The sequence below is a fragment of the Muscardinus avellanarius genome, assembly GCF_963383645.1.
Source record: "Muscardinus avellanarius genome assembly, chromosome: X".
Taxonomy (NCBI): domain Eukaryota; kingdom Metazoa; phylum Chordata; class Mammalia; order Rodentia; family Gliridae; genus Muscardinus; species Muscardinus avellanarius.
The window spans coordinates 51,539,777-51,563,506 of NC_137792.1; the positions used below are offsets into that span (position 1 = coordinate 51,539,777).

The following is a 23,730-nucleotide window of genomic DNA, read 5'->3' on the forward strand; positions in this document are numbered from 1 at the left end:
GCTATGATTCCCACTCTGCCATCCATTTCTCATCCCACCACACAAATAATAGGGCCTTGCATACTTCTACCACCTGCCAGCCCATCCCTGGAACCATGGGGCCAGTGCCTGTCAACTGCTTTCATTTTCCAGCTTGTTTGCCAAACACTGACACGTGGTAAGACCCAGCTGGGACCCATGGCCAAGTTTCCCCTTGTTCAGGAGGTTAGCTGCTATTCCCAGGATGCTCAATTCTTCCCAAGGCCCCACAGACTTCCCCCACAGGCCAACGGGTCCTTTGGTCCCATTTTTGGCCCCTTGTGCACCCAGGCCTCCCTCATAGAAGCCACGGTCTCTGGTCAGCAATGTCTCTTAGAAATTTTTCCACTTGCCTCCCCATCCCTACCCACCTCCCTGGTTTTGTACACCTCCCAAGATGGAGAGTTCTCTCCTTCTCCAAATAGCCAGCTGGTATTTAGACAGTACTTTCTGGGAGTAGTGCTTTCTTGTGTTGAGCTTGAGTTTATGTTTCCAGAAGCTTCTACTACTGGGTTCCATCCTTCCCCTCCCTGAGAAGCCCATCACCATACCCCTCCTAACCTCCAGCCTTTCCAGTGTGAGGTGCTGGGATTTGTAGTCATGTGGGCAAGGGGCTGCATCCTACTGGTATGCCTTCAGCGGCCATCTCCATGAGCTGGGGGCTGGACACAGCTCTTTCATGCCAGCGTCTAGGACCTCTCCAATCCCTCTGTGCCCCACCCCGTACCACAGACAGAGCAGCTGAGTTGGGGAAAAGGCCTGCATAGTGTGCTGGCTTTTTGGAACTGGGTGGAGAAGGGGGATTTTCTTCCAGAATACACAGGAGCTGGTTTATTCCTTGTCCTCAGGAGCAGAGGATATGGGGAGGGTGGGGGCAGGCGGCCACATTGCCGTGGTTTCTCCCGCCAAATTCCCCAGGCCTAGGAAAGATCCACAGAAAAACCCACAAGAATTTGAATGTCTGAGTTGGGGCTGTGCTTTAAATGAAATTTTTTCTAAAGAGAAAGGAAGGAAAACAAAAACAGAAAAAGAGGGGGAAATATTTTTTAAAAGCCTCTTACAGCTCTCCTCTTCTAAGAAGGGCCCAAGGTAACAACTAAGCGGAGGGTAGAAAGGAGACTTAAGGTGCTTTGCCAGTCGTGGGACCCTGGGCCAGGCCTGCTGGGCTTTCCTCTCTCCAGGTTCCTTTAGATCGTTTGGAGGCTCCATGGCCTCAGAAGAGCTTACCATTTCAAACCATTCAATAAGAAATCAGGCCCTGCAGGGTCTTTGTCAGAGTCTCCCAAGGCCAGGCTGAGCTCCCTTCCTACCTACTCCTTCTCTAGCACACAGGTGAGCCCTCTCTGGTCACTTGGATAGCTAGAGTTGCTCACTAGCAGGCCCCTGGCTCTCCTTGCCTCTTGTCTTGTCTCCCTGATCCCTTGTCAGGAGATGGCAGGGCAGTCAGTGTGCAGAGCAAGGACAGAAGCCGGCTGCAGCTCACTGCTGCTGTCTCTCAGTTCTTGGGCACTTGCTACCCTCCAGTTCCTTCCTGCCTTATTCAATCAGCAGATCCCAGGGTTGGGGACATTTGGCAAGCTGGGGGCTTTGGAGTTCTGGGGGAAAAGGAGCTGGTAAATTTCACTCCAGATTGATTTAGAAAGTCCCAAGAGATGCAAATAAATTTGTAACTGGACAGAGAAAAAATTAGGCGCAGGATCATCCTTGAAGGCCAAAGATAGTCTGAGGGCAGGAGGGAGGGGACAGAGTACTGCATAACAATATTGAAGATTTACATGGTGCTCTTTACCTACCAGGAACCTTTCAGGACATTTTATAGGAATTGTTACAGGATACCATTCTTGTTAGTAACCCAATAAGGTACATTTTCTCATTATCTTTGGCAAAGGCAAGGAAGCACAGAGAGGTTAAGTAACTGGTTCAAAGTTACACAGCTAGTGAGTGACATGGCCAAATTTAAATTTAGGAAACTTCTAACTCTTGCATGAGCAAGAGAAATAGAAGACAGAGCCTCGAGCTTGGAGATGGGTCTCTCAAGTCCCAGTTTTTTTCTTCAACAAAGGCTGCTGGGCTTCATCCTGGAGACCAGGGTCCCTTTGGAGGCAGCCAGAGAGAACCGGTCCAAGTCAGGAGCGCCCCCTCCCGGAAGAGTCTGGCCTCTAGCTGTTCTGCTGCCCCGCCGCCAGTAGGGGGACGTGAGCAATGCCGGTGACGCCAAGTCTGGCCCATCTCGCTCTCCCCGCCTCGCGCCCCGCCCCCTGGGTGTTGCGGAGGCGCGAGGAAACCCGTGGAACCGCTGCCCAATGGGAAGGCGCGGTGGAGAAGGGGCTGGGCTGCAACCGCTCTAGCTCCGGGTGGCCCCGCCCACACCGCGCAGGGGAGTGGGAGGAAACGGAGAGCTAGAAGCGAGTAATCGGCAGTCTGACCAGCTAGTGAGGCCCTGGGTGTGGGCGGGGTCTGATTCAGAGCGCGAAACATGGCGGGTCAGGCTGCTGGCGCTGCCGGCTCTTCTACCGGCAACTACTTCGAAGACGAGGGTGATGATCTCGTGTTCAAGGCGGCCGTGGAGGTGTTCGGGAAGCTGAAGGTACTGTGGGCCCAGGGAGTCACCCCCGGGCGGGGGCCGGGACTTATTCAAGGCCTGCTTGTGCCTGAAGCGAAGTCAGTCAGCGGCGCTTCACAGCCACTGTCGTGGGTCCTGGGTGCTCTCAGTTGCCTCGCAGCAGGGGACTGATTGTAGAGACTCTGCCTTTGCGCTTTGGGCTTTCCTGGGCCTCCTCACTTGGCTAGCTTCATGACCCGTTTCTGGAATAGGGGCCAGCGTCGGACACGGAACTACGTTGGACCGGGTCTGAGAGTTCCGACCGAGCAAGTGCAGAGACTTAGGAGGCAGGCCCTGGCCTTATGGGGCTTTCGAAGTCTGGGGGGGACAGATGGGCAAAACCAGTGCCAGTCCAGTCAGAAAGAAGTTTGGCGTCAGATGCAGCAGAGAGGAAACTGGCTAAAGTCAGGGAGCTGTCTGGGCCGTTTACACCTCCTCCCTCTGTTCCATCGACCCTTTGCGACAGACTCAGTGGTCTCTTTCTGGCTCTCTGTCTGTCTCTGTCTCTCCCCCCATCTCATCTACTTTCCCTTTCCTAGCTTGTAGCAGGAATCTGAATCTCTCTATAGGCCCACTTTTAGGCCTGTTTCTAGTCCGGCTGCCACCAGAGTCCCATGCGGAGGGGGGGCGGAGGACAGGCACATTTAAAAGCAGCACGGGAGAATGTGGGGGTGAGATGAGGGACTTGAACTCTTGGCAAATTGGAAGGAAAGTAGGAGGGTGTATCGATGGGCATCCTGCTCTGGATGATAGGAAATGTGTGCACAGGAAGGGTTCTGAGCTTACCCTAGCTGAAGGCATTGCCACCCTGCAGTGATGAGCCTCCTAAAGCTTCTGACTTTTCTTTCCCTTGCTTAGGATCTAAACTGTCCCTTCCTCGAGGGTCTGTATATCACAGAACCAAAGACGATTCAGGAACTGCTATGTAGGCCCTCCAAGTACCGGTTGGAGATATTGGAGTGGATGTTTGCACGGTAAACCCGGATTTTTTCCTCTTTACATGGGCTGACCAAAGCACCACCAGTTCACCTGGGGGAAGGGGGATGTGTCCTCTCAGAGAGCTCCATAATCCAGTCCAGTGGTGAGAAGTGCTGGATACAGAGCCATGCCCAAATTGGAGGTCAAGTAGCCCTCATCAGGGGCGTGATAAGGGGAATTCTTTAGCCCTCTCAGTCCTGACTGGCTTTGCTGTTTCCCTACAGGGTCTGTCCCTCCTTGCAGGACAAGTTCAACTCACTGAAGGGGGCCCCAGTGGAGGTGGTGATCCAAGGTAGGTCTCCTTATGGAAGTGTGGAATTTGGCTGTAAGGTCTAAGCTTGATCACAACCTATTCACCCAGTTGTGAATTTTCTGTTGGACTGGTATTTTCTTCTGGATGTCACATACCCTGTGGATATTGCTAGACTCTTCTACAATCAGGGCCTCCATAGACCTTGTGAGCGGGGAAGCCATAAAAATATGTTGTTCCACCTTGGCACTGGTAAGTAGAGACAGTGATTCTTGCCAGTGTCACCACTGGTCTGTCTCCCTGTCTCACTGGTATGTGCACATCTCTCCAGGTGACATTTCTAGAAACACCCTGGTTGCTTTCTGATGGGATTTGTCTTATGACCTCTTTTTCAAAAAAATTTTTTTTGGCAGAGACTGTTCTTTATCTGGTTATGAACATTAGATAAAGGTGAGCAAAGGTTCAGTCTCCAAGTCAGTGGCTAAGTTTTTGTGCCTTCACAGTGGTGTCTTCATAAGTTGTTGGAATTTCAAAGGTCAAGTTTTCTATAGGCCTGTGTTTGTTCACACCACTACAGGATAGGTGGACTGAAGCCTGAAGCCCTGATTCATACACCAGCTGGCATTGCCAGATTCATTATCTGGGGCCAGTGGCCCCTGTGGATGAAGCAGACCAAAAGAACTGGGCATTGTGTCTTGGGGCAGTGTGCGCCCTTCTTCCAGAGCTCCTGTGTTTGGTACTTTCCTACCGACCACTGCGGGGGGCGGGGGGGGGCTGGAAATTGCACCTGAATTCTCTAATGCATGCACACATGCTGGCCCCGGTTCTTTACTACAAACTTGACTTCACTGTTTCCAACCTCAGTTTCCTCTTCGGTAGAGTGAGGAGGAAAACCCTAGCCTTACTTACCTCCTCAGAATTTTCTGAGTGTCAGACTTGTCTGAGTCTAAGTGGGAGAAATGAGGACAAGCAGGGGTTAGGATGGCTCTTCATCTGACTTGCAAGGCACTGCTTCAGATGCTGGGGGTGCAGTGGTGAATTGTGCTACCCACACAGAGCTTACATGTTAGCTGCTGGATGAGACATGATAAACAAAGGTAGCCATAGAATTCTAAGTGCATGGAGTGGGGAGAAGAGCTGCAAACAGTCAAGTAAAAAGCAAGGCTATGCTGTGGGAGGGGGGCTGGGGGAATTGTAGCCCTCTTGCCATAAAATGGCAAGAAAAGAGAAAATGAGCCAGGCTGAGAGCAGGAAGAATGTTGTTCAGGAGAAAGGGAATAGCAAGTGCAAAGGGCCTGAGGTACACCTGTGCCTGGAAACTTCAAGGAAGAGGCTGGAGTGGAAGGGAGAGTTGGGGTGGGGGGATGGGCCACATAAGGCCATTAGCTTTCACTCTGAGAAAGGTCTTATGTTGAGTATAACAGGCTCCCTGGGGCCAATGTGGTGAGAATAGGAGCACCTTGGCAGAGGCATGAACAACTCTGGGCTCTTACAGTGACCGATCCAGGCAGAGATTGGAGGGAGAGTGCTAAGCCAGGTCATGGGTTTATAGTGAAAGGAGGGGCAGCTGGACTTGCTGAGAGAGAGGAGTCAGGAAGGACATGAGATTAAGGGCTGTGGGAGGAGCAAGCTTGCTTGGGGAGCACAGTTGACATTTGTTGAGAATTTCCAGGGGCACTGAAAGCTTTCACATAGATGCTCTGCTTCCTTCTTCCCATAGACCTTCCAGAGCACTGACCCCAGGATTTCTGGCTCCAAGTCTTGGCCTTTCTCTGTATACCAAATGGTTAAAAATGTTTTGCAAAATGTGGCTGGGAATTCTCTGTGTAGGGACTCAGGCTCTCCTTCTGTAGAATGGAGCCAAGACCTACCTTCTAGGATTGCCAGCAAGATGACAGGAGAGGATAACATGAAAGGCCTTTAGGACATGGACAAACATGAGCAGTGGTTCCTTCTGCTTTGGTCTCACAAGGTCTCTGGGAGGGTGGCACATGATGCATTTTGGAGGTTCCCTGACTCAGTCGGCTCCCCAGGCAGCTGGCTGGCTTCTAGAAGCCAGAGTTAGAGTTTTATGTTTGCAAGAACAGGATGGGCCAACTCTTATTTTTACACTAGGAAACTGGTGTCCACAAAGGAGCAGTGAATGGGTGCAGATCACACAGAAGAGGCAACGCCACACTTGGTGTATCTTCTACCTGCCTGCCTTCCACCTGGTCTTTTATGCCCAGCCCAGCCTCATGGGTGCTGCGCTGCTGCTGATGTGGTACAAGCACCCTCACTGAGGAAGGGCCTGACACCCTGCGTGCCATGAGATCCTGGGTATCCGTAGTAACAAGGTCTTTGTGCTCCAACAGAGATGGTGAAACTAGGCCATGAGCTGACACTTTGTGCACCAGATGACCAGGACCTTCTAAAGGTAAGAGAGGGTCCTTGTCTGTTCCCATAGGGGGCACATATACTTCTTTCCCTAGGCTGAGGACCTTGGTGGTACTGGTGTGGGGATGGGAGGGGATTCTGCCCTTAGCGTCTTCAAGGTTTCTCAGGCCAGGGAGCCAGCTGGGTACCTCGGCAGGCTGTTTTTCTAGGCATCCCTGGAGCAAGAACAGCTAAGAGACTTGAGCAGACAGACCTTAGCCATGCCTCAGGTGGAGTAGAGAGGGCAACAGTGGAGGTGGAGCTGGAGGTAGGCCTCTGTTTATGATGAATGAGGATGTCCTGTTCTCTCTTGATGTTGACGTACCCACCTGACACTGTGGTAGGTCCTTTGCATACCAGTAATTTTTGCACCTACTCTTGATTATTTGTCTTAGCCTTATTTTAGACTACTCACTTTAGGTCACACGGTAGCAGAGTCAGGTCTTCAACCCTGGCTTCTGGCTCTCAAGCCCATCATGCATTTTCTCCCATATGCTATCTTCCAGAGGGTTTCTCTACAGAGGTCCATATCACCACACACTCACTCAAAGAAACCCTGACCCTACCTTTAAAATGTTAGTCATTTCTACTTTTTGACTATTGTGGGCTTGCAGCTATGAACAGTCTTGGATTTTGACTGGATAGTTATTTTTACTTATTTTTGGTATATAGCTAGGAGTAGAGTTTTTTGAGTTATATGGTAGCTTTGTGTTTAACTTCTTGAGGAACCACTGAACTATTTTCCAAACATGGCTACATTCTGCTGTTGAGTCCATCCAGTGGAAAAAAAGTTGTTTTGAGTAGCAAAAGAGAATTCCCACATACTCCCTGCCCCCCACCATGCATAGCTTCCCTCACTTATCAACATTTTGCACCAGAGCAGCACATTTGTTACAATCAGTGAACCAACATTGACACACATTATCACCCAAGGCCTATATTCAGTGACTTTTAATTTCAATTATTTTGTTTGTTCTCAATTTGCTACATGGTTGTTTTATTTTGTTTTTCTGCTGATGCTTTCTGTGTTAACCTTTGTTTGCAGTTCATAGTTGCTTATTCAAACATTTTTATAATGGCTGCTTTAAGATTTTTGTCAAACCAGTCGAACATCTGTGTGATCTTGTCATTGGCATCTATTGATTGTCTTTGCTTGTGCAAGTTGAGATTTCTACGATTTTTTTCATATGCCAAGTAATTTTGGATTGCCTCCTGGACATTTTGGCTATTCCTTTGACTCTGTCTTGTTAAATTGTGTGACAAAAATTGTGCTGTACACATAAGATAAAATTTTCCATCTTTACCATTTCTAATATCTAGTCTAGTGGCATGAATTGTGTGAAGAACAATAACATTCTAGCAGGAATCTGACCTGCTTAGGTTTAAGAAGAAAGGTCCAGCTCTCCTCTCTGGCTTGTAGTCCCAGTGTCGACTCAGCTTCCTCTGGTCCATTGTGCATGTTTGCCACCCAGTGGTCAACCTGGAACCTGGGCCTTGGTTTAATAATCTGAGTATGATGTGCCTGTCAAGGTCAGATGATCAGATCTTCCTGTGCACAGTTGAAGGTGAGGTCAGGCTTTTGAAAACAGATTTATGGAGTCACTTTTTAAAACTCTTTCATCTCCACTATCTCTTTGATGATTTCTAGTTCCTTGGGGCTCCCTTTTCCATTTATTAGCCATAAACTACCCACTGTGACCATGGTACAGTGGTCAGAGGACTGTGGGGAAAAAATAGTAAGACAGTGTTGGCTTTGTGCTGTTGGTGCTATAGCCCTCTGAATGGTACATAGGCCCTCCTGTCAGAATTTTTTGTTTTGTTTTATTTGTTTATTTTTGAGACAGTCTTTCTATATTTCCCAGGCTGGCCTTGACCTTGTGATTGTCCTGCTGCAGCCTCCCCTGAGTAGCTGGGATTATGGGAATGCACCATATTGCCAGGAATCTATTAGAGCTATGGCTCCTGCAGTTTTCTCTCTGGCTGTTTTTCTCACACTCACCATATTGCCTGAGGTCTGTCTGAAACAACAGAATCCTCGTTGCCTAATAGCCTTATAGGTTCTCTTCTCTGCTTTGAAATAAAGCTAGAGGGTCTGTCTTGGGGTCCCATCCATTTGCTCTGCAGTACTCCATTACTGGCTTCTGTCTGGGTCAAGTTCACTTTAGGAACTATTGGAGGAAGAAGTATGGTGTGCTCCCCACCAGACTGAATGGGTGTTTTGCATTCTGGTATTCCTTCCTGACCCACCTGCTGTAATTTACTTTTCAGGGACTGCAGCTCCTGTCCCATGCTTTCTCTCCAGCTCTAGGAGGAGGGTCTTTGGTGGGACCAAGGATGGCATGTCTTCTTTATCTTACCTGTAGTTGGAACCCTTCCCTTACTCTTTAGTCTCCCATATTTTTCATCATGGTATAATGCACATAATGTAAAATCTACTATTTTCACTATTTCTAAAGCATTTCCCAGCAGGCCCTGAAGGAGCTCTACTCTTTTTTAAAAAATATTATGACATATCTGGGCGTGGTGGCGGATACTTGTAATCCCAGCATTCGGGAGGCTGAGACAGGAGGATCGCAGTTTGTGGATAGCCTCAGCTACTTAGTGAGGCCATTTGCAATTTAGTGAGACCCTGTTTCAAAATAAAGAATAAAAATTAGGGTAGGGGGTGTAGCTCTGAGATAGAATGTCCCTGGGTTTCATCCCCAGACCCACAAAACATATTATGACACACAGTAAGATAAAACTTAGCATCTTTGCCATTTTTATCATAGTCCAGTGGCATTAAGCACGTTCACACTGTGTTCCTATCTCAACTATCCAGTTCCAAGACTTGTTTTCCCAAGCTAAAATTCTGCTCGATTTTTAAACAATTTTGAAAAGCATGCGGTTGAGTAGCATTTGGTAAAATGTTCACATGTTGTACAACCACTGCTTGTAACTAGTTCCAAAACATTTTATTCCCCCAAAGAGGAGACCACGTATCCACCAAGTTGTCACTGCCCATTCACCACAGGCTCTGGCAGCCATTCATTTACTGTTTGTCTCTTTGTCATCTAAGTAGGATTCTATATTCTGGCCTTATGTGACTTACTTTTTAACTGAGCATTGTGTTTTCAGGTTTGCCCAGGTGGCAGCATAGTATATCAGGACTTTATTCCTTGTATGGAATAAAGGATAGAAACAAATGGATTCTTATGTTGGCAATATTAAAACATGGGAGAAAGGAGATACAGATTTATCTCCTTACAATACAGATTGTAAAGTTTGATCAAACCTCGTCATCCTAAATTTTAACCTGAAGTATCAGGGTAAATTTCAAATATATTTTAACCTGAAAAAATATATACATTCCCTTGCCTTGTCCTCTGCAAGGGCCTACAACAGTAATGCCCCAGTTGTAATACAGCCTAGGGGAGGAAATATACAATTTGAACCAGTAGCACCTCATCATAGCAGGGAGCAAGGCAGCCATTCAAGACTTTGGGCGATGTCTGAGGGCCTCTGGAGCCAGCTAGTGTTAAAAACTCTCACTGGCCAAAGAGAGGCCCATGTGAGCAGCAAGAGCACAAGGGCTCCTGTGGACTATGGTCCTTCACATACATTTAAATCTAGGAGTTCATAATGATACATATTTGGTACTGGGAATTGAACCCAAGGGTACATTGCCACTGAGCCACTTTACTTTCCTAGCCCCATTGTTTTTTTTTTTTTTTGAGATAAGGTCACACTAAGTTACTCAGGCCGGCCTTGAATTTGTAATCCTCCTGTCTCAGCCTCCCACATACTGGGATTATAGGCATGTGTCACTGTGCCCAGTTTATAATATGTATTTTTTTTTGTATCGGGTGTTGAACCCAAGGCTAGGCCCCAGCCCTTTATACATTTATTTTGAAACAAAGTCTCAGTAAATTGTTGCGTGTCTCACTAAGTTGCTGAAGCTGGCCCCTAAACTGTGATCCTCTTATCTCAGACTCGCATCAAGTACTAGGATTACAGGTGTATGCTACCAATACCCAGCTATGATATTTATCTATTTAATTTATTTATACTGGGTATTGGGCACAGGGGCATTCTACCTCTGAGCTTTACTCCCCCCCCAGTCCTTTTTCTTTTTATATTAAACTGTCTTGCTTAGTTACCGAGGCCTCGAACCAGTGTTCCTGCTGTTTTAGTCTCTTAAGTACTGGGATTACAGCTATGTGCTACCACACCTGGCTGCTTTATAATGATACACACACACACACACACACACACACACACACACACATATATATTTTTTTGTGGTACTGGGGATAGAACTCTGCAACATTCTACCTCCAAGCTATACCCCCATTCCTATTTTATTCTTTTATTTTGAAACAGGGTGTCACTAACTTGCAGAGGGCTTCACTAAATTGTTGAGGCTGACCATGAACCTGTAACCTCCTGTCTCAGCCTCCCAAGTACTGGTATTACAAGCGCGTGCCACCATGCCTGGCTTATAATGATATTTTTTCATCCACTTATTTATTTTGTGGTACTGGGGGTGGAACTTAGGGGCTTTTCTACCTCCAGGCTATACTACCAGACCTATTTTTTATATTTTATTTGGAAACAGGATCTCACTAAGTTGCTGAGAGCCTCACTAAGTACCTGAAGCTGGCTTTGAACCTGCATGATCTTCCTGTCTCAGCCTCCCAAGTGCAGGGATCACAAGCATGCGCCACCACGCCTGGCTCTATAATGATATTTTAAAGAGTCATAATTTGACACTTTTAGCACAAACAACATAGGGATAAATAGTTTAACTGGACTTTATTAAAATAAACACTTGGATGCACCAAAGGACACCTCCTAACAAGTGAAGGGACAACCTACAGAATGGAAGAAAATATTTGTGAATCATCTATGTAATAAGGGACTCTTGTCTAAGATCTATTAAGAATACTTTACAATTTTTTTTGGTGGCACTGGGGTTCCTGGAAGCCCTTCTACCTCCGGGCTATACTCCCAGACCTATTTTTATATTTTTATTTGGAAACAGGGTCTCTTAAGCCAGCATGGCTGGCTTCGAACCTGCGCAATCTGCCTGTATCTGCCTCCCAAGCATGGGGATTACAAGCATGCGCCACCACGCCCGGCATATTAAGAATACTTTAAATCAACAACTAGTTCAGGCCAGGCATGGTGGCACACTTCTGTAATCCTAGTACTTGGGAGGCTGAGACAAGAGGATTGCAAGTTCACAGCCAGCCTTGTCAGTTATTGAGGCCCTCTGCAACTTAGTCAGACCCTGTTTCAAAATAAAAAAATAAAATAGGGCTGGGAGTGTAGCTCAGAGGTAAAGCCCCCAGGTTAAAACTCCAGTGCTATAAAACAATACCAAAACTGACTCAGAGAACCTAGTTCAAAAATGGGTCAAAGCAGACATGGTAGCCCCTGCTGGTAATCCCAGTACTTGGAAGGCTGAGACAGGGGGTCAAGGATCTGAATAGATACTTCTTCAAAGAAGACATATAAATGACCAATAAGCTCACGGAAACATGCTTAACATCATTAGTCATGAGAAAAATGCAAATCAGAGCCACAAAGAGCTGCCACTTTACAAGCACCAGGATGATCAGATTTTTTTTTTTTTTTGTCCTGAGGATTGAACCCAGAGGCATTCTACTTCTTACCTACACTGCCAGACCTATTTTATTTTTATTCCGAAACAGGGTCTCAGTAGGACAATGAGAGTCTAAGTTGACAAGGCTGTCCTCTAACCTGTTATCCTCTTGTCTCAGCCTCTTAAGTACTGGGATTATAGGCATGTGCCACTATGTCTGGCTGTAGAATTTTTAAAAGAGGAAAATATATTTTGCTAAGGAGATGTTTAGACCCTCACACATATATGATGGGAATATAAAATGGGTATAGCCACCATGGAAAATAGTCTGGTAGCCGGGCGTGGTGGCGCACGCTTGTACTCCCCGCGCTTGAGAGGTGGAAACAAGAGGATCACGCAGGTTTGAAGCCAGCCGTGCTGGCTTAAGAGACCCTATTCCAAATAAAATATTAAAAAAATAGGTCTGGGAGTGTAGCCCAGAGGTAGAAGGGCTTCCAGGAACCCCAGTATCACCACAAAAACAAAAAAGAAGAAAATAGTCTGGTAGTCGCCCAAAGGGTTAAATATGGAAGAGTCATGTGATTCAGCAATCCCATTCCTAGATGCAGACCTAATGGAATTAAAAACATGTACACACCAAAATTTATACACAAATGTTCATAGGCACAATATCATAATAACCCAAAGTGGAAATAACCCAAATACTCATCAACTGCTGAACGGATGAACTAATTTTCAGTAATAAAGAATAAACTACTACCACTTTAAGCCAAGCCACTCAGGAACCTTAGGCAGGAGAATTGCAAATTCAAGGCCAGCTTAGGTAACTTAGTAAGATAATCCTGTCTTTAAAAAAATCTATACAGATAGATATGCACAATACACACACACACACACACACACACACACACACACACACATACATATATATATATATATATATATATATAATTTTTTTTTGGTGGTACTGGGGTTCCTGGAAACCCTTCTACCTCCAGGCTACACTCCCAGACCTATTTTATACTTTGTATTTGGAAACAGGGTCTCTTAAGCCAGCACAGCTGGCTTCAAACCTGTGCAATCCTTCTGTCTCCACCTCCCAAGCGCAGGGATTACAAGCGTGCACCACCACGCCCGGCCACACATATATTTTTAAAGGGCTGGGAATATTGGTCAGTAGTCAAGCACCCCTGGGTTCAACCACAGTACTGTAATAGAGAAATAAATATTAAAAATAAATGGCTGTAATCCCAGTAATTGGGGGGCTGAGACAGGAGGACTGCAGGTTCACAGCCAGCCTCAGCTACTTAGTGAGGCCCTCAGCAACTTTGTGAGACTCTATTTCAAAATAAAGAATGAATAATCAGGCTAGGGGTGTAGCTTGGAGGTAGAATGTCCCTGGGTTTAATCCCCAGTACCACAAGAAAAAAATAAAATAAATAAGCTACTGGTACATACTACAACATGGGTGGATATCCATGAGGATATTATGTTAAGTGAAATCAACTAGACCTAAAAGGACATATGTTGTATGATTCCATGTATAGGTAATATCCAGGAAGGACAAATCCACACAGACATAAAGGAGCTTATGGTTGCTAGGGGCTGGGGAAATAATAGGGAGTATCTGCTAATGGGTCTGGTGTTTCTTTTTGGGGTGGTAGAGATGTTCTAAAATGTCACTGTGATGATAGCTACATAGCTCTGTGACTATCTAAATCACTGAACCATACTCTTTAAAAGGGTGAATTTTATGGTATGTGCATTAAAGTTCAACAAAAATATTAGTGCAGCCAAATGAGAAGATAAAATCTGGGAGGTGTGAAGGCTGGGATGTGCAGGTCAGTTGGGCTGCAGCAGGACAGGGGGTGAGGATGGATGGAGTGGATTATGTTGGCTTCTGTAGGCCCATGACAGCCTTGCAGTGTTGGCCACTGGGGAGTTTCAAGCTGACAAACACTGATTTACATTTTGTATGGCAGTGACAGCTATTACTAAGGCATGAAGGTTGGGTGGGATACGGTGGTCATCAGGAGATCCATTGGCAGACTGGAGCAGCGCCCAGGTACATAGCCATTTGGCTTGAGTGGTAGTGATAGCAGAGAAGGCAGAGGAGTGGCTGGATTCAGCTAGGCCCACTGGATTTGCTGCTGGATGGGGGGAGGGGAGCGTATCCTGGAGCACAGCAAGGTCTGAGAATTTGTGAATTCATTCTGTAGACCTTTCCAGACTGTCCTTGCTGGGTGGGAAACAGGTACATTTCACAGGATATCTTGGGTTTCACAGGATAGCTTAGGGCTACATAGGAAGACCAGTGAGGAAAGCTTGGGCATAAGTGCTGGGCCCCCGTAATCCAGAAAGGCTGGGTAGTCAGGACTGTGACTCTGGAGAATTCACAGGGGATTACAGGTCAGGATATCCCAGGGGAGTCAATGCTGTGACCACAGCTTGACCCCAGGCTGGCAGAACCCTAAGCAGGCTGCCTGCCCCTTCCTGCGCATCGGGAGTGGGCTACTAGAGCTGGCTTTCCACTGCAGAAGAGATGGCAGATGGGGGTGTTCCATCTCAGGCCAGTGGTCAAAACTTTGTGAGGTCCTGAGTGTAGGTCTCTTGTTTATCTGGGCTGTGTCCTGTCTAGACTATCCCACTCACCACCAGGGTTGCCCTGCAAGGAACCCCTCCCTTCCACAGATCAGGAGACTGAGTCACCAGGAAGGGAGTAAGGACGTCCCAGAAGCCAGAGCTGGGAACTTCTAGAGGCACTGGTCATGTCTGCCTGGTCACATAGGTGGGAACCAGGCCTGCTGGGCATGTCACATAGCTGCAGCTGTGAGACTTGACATCATGGATGGGGAGCTGGGCTGCCCCCAAGACTACTCACTGCCCAGCTATTTCACTTTAGTCTGCTTTCAGTGGCAACTTTTAGTTAGATGCCTTGTGGCAGGGCATTCTAGTGAGTTGCCAGCAATGCTGGCCAAGTGACTATTCAGAACAGTAATGAGGTAAAATTGGAGAGACAGGCTAAGCTTTCTTTCTGGTGCCTCTGCTTACATGGGCTTCTGGAGCAGGAGTGGCCTCTCAAGTTGTTTAGTCTTGGAGATCAGACTTTCTAGGAGGAGGCAAGCTTTGAGTTTCTGACCAGGCAGCTCCTCATGAGAATTCCACTCACTAGACAGATGGGCACATAGCTCCTCAGGAACTAGGGCTTTCCCAACTGGACCTTCTCCTGTTGATAAGCAGGCCTTCCAGGGCCCTAGCATGCTATTGGGTGGCCTCTGCCCTTCCTGGCTGGGAAGGCTATCTACTGAGGAGACCAGACCTTGTCTTACCTGCCCACCCAGTTATGCTGCCAGCTGTGTGACAAACACACCGCAGTGTGTTTCTACAGAGTGTGGTGCCTGAGGTGAGGGCTGAGCTGGGAGTATTTGGTAGAAGCAGCCCCTGAGGCCGTAGGCCCTGAGACTATCCAATATGTTGCTGGGTGCAGACAAGGAACTGGTAGACCAGGCTCCTACTTCCACTGGCCCTCGACAGGGGGCAGCATGGGGGTGGGGTACCTGGGAAAGCAGGCCTGGGTCTAGCTGACAAATGTGCATGGTCTTCCCTGCCCAGGGTTCGGCCTGTGCCCAGAAACAGCTGCACTTCATGGACCAGTTGCTAGATATTGTGCAGAGCCTAACTGTTGGATGCTCCAGTTGTTCCAGGTAAGGTTCCAGTGGTCCAGCTAGGCACCCTGACATCCTGGTGTAGCTAGTAGGGGCTGGGACACATCTCCAGCTGGAGCCTCACCATCTCCCCCTGGTGGCAACAGCCACATACTGGTCCAGGAGCTGGAGGTGCATGCTGGAGAGAGGACACTGCCCTTGGGGGCCCCCTGCTGGTTGGTCAGGCATCAGGCAGTATAGAGAGGAGTAGCTACATCCTGAAGATGCCAGTTTACTGCCCAAGGTCCTGGGGAGTCAACCTGAAGGTACACTGTGGGCTTTGGAGAAGATAGCCTGGTCAGGAGGGTAAGCACCTGGGTGCCCCTGTGGACAGGCAGTGTTTCTCAGAGGAGCCCAAAGCAAGCAGAGGCTGTGAGAGATATCAGACAGTGGGGTTTTGCTCCCTGCACTACACCTCTCCCCGCCTGGTCTCCTTTTGCTCCTTGGGTCTTCTGTGTGAGACCAGGGGCTTGCTGGGCCAGTGCTACAGCTGGTGTTGGCATGGCCTGGGGCCTTTGCAGCTTGAAGGAGGACTTTGAAGACACCACAGAGAAGAATGAGGCATTGCTGGGAGAGCTCTTTTCTAGTTCCCATCTGCGGGTACTCCTGAACCCCAAATGTGACCCATGGCCCCTGGATGTGCAGCCCAACCTTGACAAGCAGAGCAACAACTGGCAAAGGTGGGTGTCTAGGAAATTTCCTGTCTCGGCTCCAGCCTTGACTGGTTCTGTCTTATAAGGTAGATTCTTGTGTATGTGTTTCGAGTGTGCTCTCTTGTCCATGTGGCAGTGGCAGAGAGCTGGATGTGACATGCCTTCTTTCCCTACAGAGCCAGCTCCTCTGCCCAGTCGGAGGAACAGAAGGTGGCGGAGCTAGCCAGGCAGCTGCAGGAGAGCGTTGACAAGCTGCAGGCACTCGGGGTTGGTGAGGGGGCATTGGCTCCCAATGATTCCCTGGTCCCCAAGCCCCAGTCTGTGTCCTAAGCCAAGTGATGCCACCCCCCCCAGCACAGCATGGCATTCTGTGAGGCTTCAATGAGGTGGCTCTTGTACAGGGCCTGCTACGTGCTAGAAGGTGGCAGATACAAGTCCAGGTGAAGGGGGAGGTGGGTGCTGAGGTTGAGTTCTAGGAAGCCAAACACTGCACATGGCTGGGAAGCTTTTCCAGGGAGAGGAAAGCTCAGCCTCAGAGAGCATGGTGTGTTGGGCCCAATCCCTGTGCTTTCATGTGCCTCATCGTATGTGGCCCTCCAAGCAGCTGTTGGCCAGGCCTCTCTGCTTTTGTTCAGCTCCTCTGCCTTGAGTCTACAGAGGCTTTCTTTCTCCACTTGCCTATTGGGGTTTGCCGTAGGCCACCAGGGCAGCCTCGATGAACTGTCTCCCTTGGCTTTGCAGTGTTTTGCACAACAGAAGCTAGGGACTGTTGCAGGCACTGCTGACCTTGGTACCCTAGACCAGAAGCTGCGCCTGGTTGTCTCTGACTTCCACCAGCTCATCTTGGCCTTCCTTCAAGTCTACGATGATGAGCTGGGTGAGTGCTGCCAGCGCCCACGCCCTGACCTCCACTCGTGTGGCCTCATCGCCCAAGCTGTGTACCAGACTCTGACTTCCTGTAGCAAGGTAAGAATCATCCTCTTTTTCCCCACCAAGAGCTCATACCTGCCCAGGCTCAGGGGCCTCAGAAGCTCCTGACAAGAGACTCCAGGGCTGGGACAGGCTTCGAGGAGCCTTTGGTGGGTTGGGGTAGACACTTCAAGTACCTTGGATGGAGGTGCCTGTGTGCTGGAGGTGATGAGAGTCCATGTGATATTGTCTCCAAGAGACCAACTATACTTAGTGGGCTGTGAGCTCAGCCAGGATCCTAGGCCCTGAAGGGGCTTTTGTACTGCCTGAATTGGGTATTACTCTACTTGGTATGTGATCATCATCCAGCCCCCTGCCCTATGTTGATCTCACCCTGTTTTCACATTGTGCCCAAGCATACCAAGGCCTTCAGTCTTATGTGGGACCAAGCTGTTTGGTAGATGGGCAAACAGCCTGTGTCTGTGAGCCAGCTCAGACAAGGCAGGAGGAAGCCCATTAAGTAAATGTTCACTTATATCATTATTCTGCATTTCAGTTCCTCAGAGGCCAACCTCAGATGCTGGGTTTAGTTATAATCACTACAATCGCCTTGTGCAGAACTATGGCATTAGCTTAAGGGTTCCATGTTATTTCTTTGGGGTTTTTAACAAAAAGGTTCCAAGACATCCTAACAGCCTGTCCATGAAGTTCCCCCATCAGGGATGGTTAGGGAATAGTGTTCTTTCTTTTTCTGTGGTACTGGGGATGGAACCCAGAGACATTCTACCTCCGAGCTACACCTCAGCCCTATTTTTTGTTCTTTATTTTGAAACAGGGTCTCACTGAATTGCAAAGGGCCTCACTAAGTAGCTGCGGCTCTCCGCGAACCATGATCCTCCCGTCTCAGCCTCCTAAATGCTGGATTACAAGTGTGTGCCACCATGCCCAGCCTGGAAATAGTCCTTTCTTGTCACAAAGGCCCTCTTTTCTTGGGACATTTCTTTTCCCATCCTGACATTTGTTTTGCTCGGGCTGAGATGGCATGCAGTGCTGGCATGTCGTTAGGGTTGCCAGAATGAAATGATTGTGTAGAGTCCCTGCTAGGCCAGGAGGGAGGAGACTTAGGTTAGATTGGTGAGTCTTCAGCTGGGAATCCTGGTCCTTGTCTTTGGCTGTCTTTGGGGGTGAATGCTACATGCTCAGTAGCACTCAGTTGCCCCCATGTCCCTCTCCCTCCCTGCCAGCTGTTGAAGGCGGTCGTGGAGATAACTGACGCCTCTGCAATAGCTGTGGAGATGGCGAAGAAGCAGCAGGGTGAACAAATCTGTTGGGACGGCAGCAGCAGCTCAGTGATGAGCTTAGGTATGTGGCCACTCAGCATCTGCTTGGCTTAGGGCCTGTTGCATGTATGGCTTCCTCTTTCTGTACTCGACTAGCCCTTGGGGGACACTTGGGGACTGCTACCTGAGTATTTCTTTTTCTTCTGATGCATGTTTCCCTTTCTTTGAAAAAATGCTTTCAGCAGATAAACCAGAGATGTACTGAGGTAAAAATAAAAATGACTCCATGCCCCAGTACCCCAGAAGTAGTTAGTGTTCATTAGTATTTTGGTCTGTTTTCTGCTATTCTTTTTTCTATTGCCATTTTTATTTCTTTTTACAAGTTAAATGTAATCATAACATATATACTGTTTTATATTATGTTCTTTCCCATTGATTCATTATGTGTGGTTTCCCAGATTCCCTAGTGACGTTTTTAATAGGAATTTGCTGAACATTTTCTATTATTGAGTCTGTAAGTCATTTCCATTTTTTTACTATTATATGTAATACTACTGCAGGAATTACAGTAGTAAAAAATGTAAACAATCCAAAGAGTTCTGATATTGGGTAATGTTTGGTAAGTTATGGCCTATCTGTGTAGTGGCACAGTAGTCATTGTTTAAAGAGTCGGTTACAGCTGAGTGTGGTAGCACATCCCTGTAATCTGAGTACTTGGGAGGCTGAGATAAAAGGATCGCAAGTTTGAGGTCAGCCTCAGCAATTTAGCAAGGCCTTCCATAACTTAGAGAGACCCTGTTCCAAAATTTTTTAAAAAATGGGCTGGTATGGGGGTATGAAACTCAGAGGTAGAACGCCCCTGGGTACAATACCCAGCACCAAAACAACAAAAAAAGTTGGTTACAATGACATGAAGGAATGCACACTATGAAATGTTAAAGGAAAAATACAGATTAAGGAACAAAATATACAGTATGATCTTACCTTTCTTTTTTTTTTTTTTTGGTGGTCCTGGGGATGGAACCCAGGGGCCCTCTACCTCTGGGCTACACTCCCAGACCTATTTTATATTTTATTTGGAGACAGGGTCTCTTAAGCCAGCGGAGGCTGGCTTCGAACCTGCACGATCCTCCTGTCTCAGCCTCCCAAGCGCAGGGATTACAAGCGTGTGCCACCACGCCCGGCTTCTATGATCTTACCTTTCAAAGGAAAAAAAATGTAGACAAAATCCTTGAAGGAAATGAGCTGGAATATGGACATTGATTTCTCTGTGTTGGAACCAGGTGTTGAGCTTATTTATTTCTTTAGCCTTCTCTGTAGTCCTCATATTTGCTGCAATGAGCATGTATTCCTTAAGTTATTTTCTCCCTTGGCTATCAATCTTTTAGAAAAAGACACAGTGAATACATTTAGACATAAGATATGTTCTTCATTTTATATTATGTCTTTAGGACCAAGATCTCAATGTCATTCTACCTCTGAGCTATACCTCCAGCCTGTTTTATGTTTTGTTTTAAAATAGTCTCACTAAGTTGCTGAGAGTCTCATTAGGTAGCTGAGAGTCATTAAGTTGTTGAGGCTGGCCTCCAAACTGTGATCTTCCTGTCACAGCCTCCCAAGTACTAGGATTACAGGCATGTGCCACCATGCACAGCTTTATGAGGTCTTTTGATATATAGTAGCTATTAATTTATTAATTTTTGCGGTACTGGGGATTGAACCCTGGGGCATTCTACCCCTGAGCTATATCCCAGCCCTATTTTCTATTTTTTTTTTTGGTGGTACTGGGGTTCCTGGAAGCCCTTCTACCTCCGGGCTACACTCCCAGACCTATTTTTACATTTTCATTTTTGGAAACAGGGTCTCCTAAGCCAGCGCGCGCGGCTGGCTTCGAACCTGCGCGATCCTCCTGTCTCCGCCTCCCAAGCGCGGGGATTACAAGCGTGCGCCACCACGCCCGGCCTATTTTCTATTTTGAAACAGGGTCTCACTAAGTTGCAGAGGGTCTCACTAAGCAGCCGATGCTGGCCATGGACCTGTGATCCTCCTGTTTGAGCCTCCCAAGTACTGGGATTACAAGTGTGCGCCACCATGCCCAACTCTAGTAGCTTTTAATTTAAATGTAGACAAATGTAGCTATTATTCCTTTATGGATAGCCTCTTTTGTGTCTTACTGAAGAATAATGTTCTACTTCAACATATCATCTTCCAAAAGCTTTATAGTTAAGTTTTTTGTGTGATATAAGATGGAAGTCTGGTTTCATTTTATTCTATGTGGATACATACTTGTTCCACTACCATTTAATGGAAATCCACTCTTTCCCTCATTTGTCTACAATGTAATCACCTCTGTTAGTTATTAAGTATCCATGTATGTATGGATTTCTGAATTCTCTATTCTTATTCTTGTATCAACACCATATTTTAGGAGATTAGAAAATAAATGGCAAAATTAATCCCAAAGAAAGAAGATAAAAGTAGTTTCTTTATCTTATCCTCCCTTCCTCCCTCCTTCCCTCCTTCATTCCCTTCCTTGTTCCCTTCCTCCCTTCCTGCTTCCCTGCCTCCCCTCCTCTCTTCCTCCCTCCTTTACTTTTCTTGTACCAGGGCAACACACACATGCTAGGCAAGCACTCTGTAATGGAGCTATACCATCAGCCCCATTTAATGACAACTTTCCTGAGCTATAATTCATGTAATATAAAATTCACCCCTTTAGAAGTGTATAATCCAGGCTTTTTAAAGGATATCCAGAGTAGTAAAACCATTGCTATTAAGTCCAAAATGTTTTTATCACCCCAAAAGGAAACCCCATACCATTACTAGTCATTCCCCATTTCCCTCCAGCCACTGGCAACTACTGGTATGTCTGGTATGACATTTCATATAAACAAAATCTACCATGTGGGACATGTGTCTGTCTTCTTTCACTCAGCACAATGGTCTCAAGGGTTGTCCACACACTAAATTCATTTTTATGGCAAGAGGGAAGAGCTCAGGGCCTTCTTAGGTCTCTCCTGGCATTTTCATAGTCTGTTCATGCATATGGCCTTCCGGATTGCCAGGATTGTGTCAGCCTTTCTGAGCCCTATGGACAACTCAATTCCTCAGTCTTTCCAAGCTTTTTTTTTTTTTTTACTCTTTTGCCCCACTGTCATCCACCACCTCAAGCACCAAAATTTGTCTGGAGATGTTTTCCACTGATATGTCCCCAAGTAGCAGCTTTAGGTCACATAGTAGTAGCTTTAGGTCTCAGCCCTTTCCCTAGAGACTGGCAGCCTCCTCTGGTATCTGGCCTCACTACTCTTGGCCTTGGCACACACCTGCTGTGTGGATGGCGACCCTCAGGAGTCTGAGCCTACTGATTGAACTGCAACAGAATCCTCCATCTTAAAATTTATTATGTCATTTATCCTAATCACCACTGTCACTGTGGTTCTCACTGCAGTCTATATAATTGCTATTAATAAGCTGCTTATAATCCTTAGTATCATTATTATAATAATGATCATTAATGCTCCTAAGAGTGTGCCATCTTACCGGTGACCAGGGAACAACTGGACTGGTGGCAATTTGACTTTTCAGACAGGTACCCTTTACTTCGGGGCTGGAGGAAATAGGCATTCTCGTGCTTTGGTGCAGGGAAGCCACTGTTTGCCTCGAGTGCCTGGCAGCCCCTGGGCCATGGAGATCGGGAGGGGAGCAAGGTCTTGTCGGGACTTCTTACTCATTTCTTGTCAATGCAGCTTACTAATTCTATGGAGATAGATCCTTAGACTCCAGATGCATGGCCTCATGTGAAAATAGCAATATATTAGAAGACAGAGAGACCCCATCAGTGGGGAGGCGCCTCAGGGCATGATTTAGGGGAGCTGAGCATGTCCTAGCCCTGTCAGAAGAAGTCCACCAATTTGGGCAGCACACTGAGGCACACACCATGAGTCCTGACCTCCAGAGCCACCCTTGGGACAGGCAGAAAATGGCAAATTCAGTCTATTGCTGGACCTGATGTCAAAGTTAATGACCTTGATGTGTGCAAGGCAAAGTGTGGCCAACACAGAGGCTGTAGAAGGGGAGAGGACAGGCTGAGCAGGTGAGAGGCCATATCTTCCTGAGGAGAAGCTGGGAGGGAGGTCAAACTGAGAGAGAAATAAACAGGCCTGTATTTAAGTTAGGAAGCCCCAAAGGCAGGACTTAACTCTAGGCTGGGGGAGGGCAGCTGGCAGAAACTGCTTGTTGTCTGAAGTTGGTGCCTGGGGGCAGATGAAGTTACAGTGCCCCCTCCCCAAAAGCTTAGGTCACGGAAGTTGCCTCCGGAGAGGGGGAGAAGAGACCAGTGCTCTGCAGCTAAACCCTGGGACGGTTCCATGGCATTGGGTCCATTACTGTGCGCACATTATTTGATCAAAATCAGAAAAACCCTGCCTCCTTGCTGTGTGCTGCCTCCTCTGTGCTCTAGGGTGGCAGGCAAGGGGGGAGGTACGGATGTGGCCTGGCCTGAGCCTCTGCGCTGTGCTATGATCACTGTAACCCAGCCCGGGACTCCTGAGCTGCTGGACACCCAAAATGTGGTCCCCTGAGCAACTCCCTAGCTTTGACACCTGCCTCTGCCTCTGGCAGGCCAGGAAGCACTGGAATCACTTTGCTATTTGTGTTTTTCTTTTCTCTGCAGCTAAAAAAATGGATGAACTAACACGGAAATACAAGGCCTTCAATGACAGCCTGCACAAAGGCACGGGATAGTGGGGAGCAGGAAGCCCTCCCCAGAGGCCTCAAGGGAGAAGCAGTCACAGTCCTGTGAATGCCTTCATTTTCCTGGTGCCTTCAGCTCCTTGGGAAGAAGGGGAGGAGGCCTTAGGCCGACAGGGAATTTGAGCTGGAGAGAAAGGAAAGCTCAGGCTCTCAGAAGTTGCCTCCAGTCTGCTCTTTGCTTCTATGTTCTATGTTGCTCTCCTTCCTTTAGCCTGGGCTGCTCAGCTCCCTTCTTCCTGTCCCCAATATCCCTGGTCCAGGGGCTGGCCCTCTGCTGTCCTGGTGTGCCCAGGACTTCCCCCCTCCACTCCTTCCTGCTGCTGCCTGGTTATGCTCAGCTGTGCCCAGCACCAGAGGCTGTGCTACACCCTGATATACTGCTCTCCCCTGCGCCTGTCCCTTCTGCCCCCTGGCCACCTCAAGGTTCCACATGAGCACTTCTCCCAGCCCCTTGGCACACTCCTCACCTGCCTGGCATACTCGTCACCTGCTTCTGGGAGCCAGCCTGACACTCCATCCTCCCAGGGTGATCAGCACCTGCTGGGGAATTCTTGACATGGGCTGACTGGTTGTCCGGAAAGC

The 23,730-nt window shown here is 47.7% G+C and overlaps 1 protein-coding gene across 1 annotated transcript; it reads left to right on the plus strand.

Annotated features, from left to right (window-relative positions):
- Positions 1-2,494: 2,494 nt before the first annotated feature.
- HAUS7 (HAUS augmin like complex subunit 7) lies at positions 2,495-23,139 on the plus strand (the record flags this gene model as incomplete). Its single annotated transcript, XM_080718905.1, is given in 11 exon segments — positions 2,495-2,605; positions 3,479-3,594; positions 3,823-3,890; positions 6,203-6,264; positions 15,463-15,554; positions 16,076-16,234; positions 16,384-16,476; position 16,478; positions 16,949-17,173; positions 18,361-18,478; positions 23,069-23,139. Coding segments are annotated over 11 exon segments (1,116 nt in total).
- Positions 23,140-23,730: the final 591 nt, after the last annotated feature.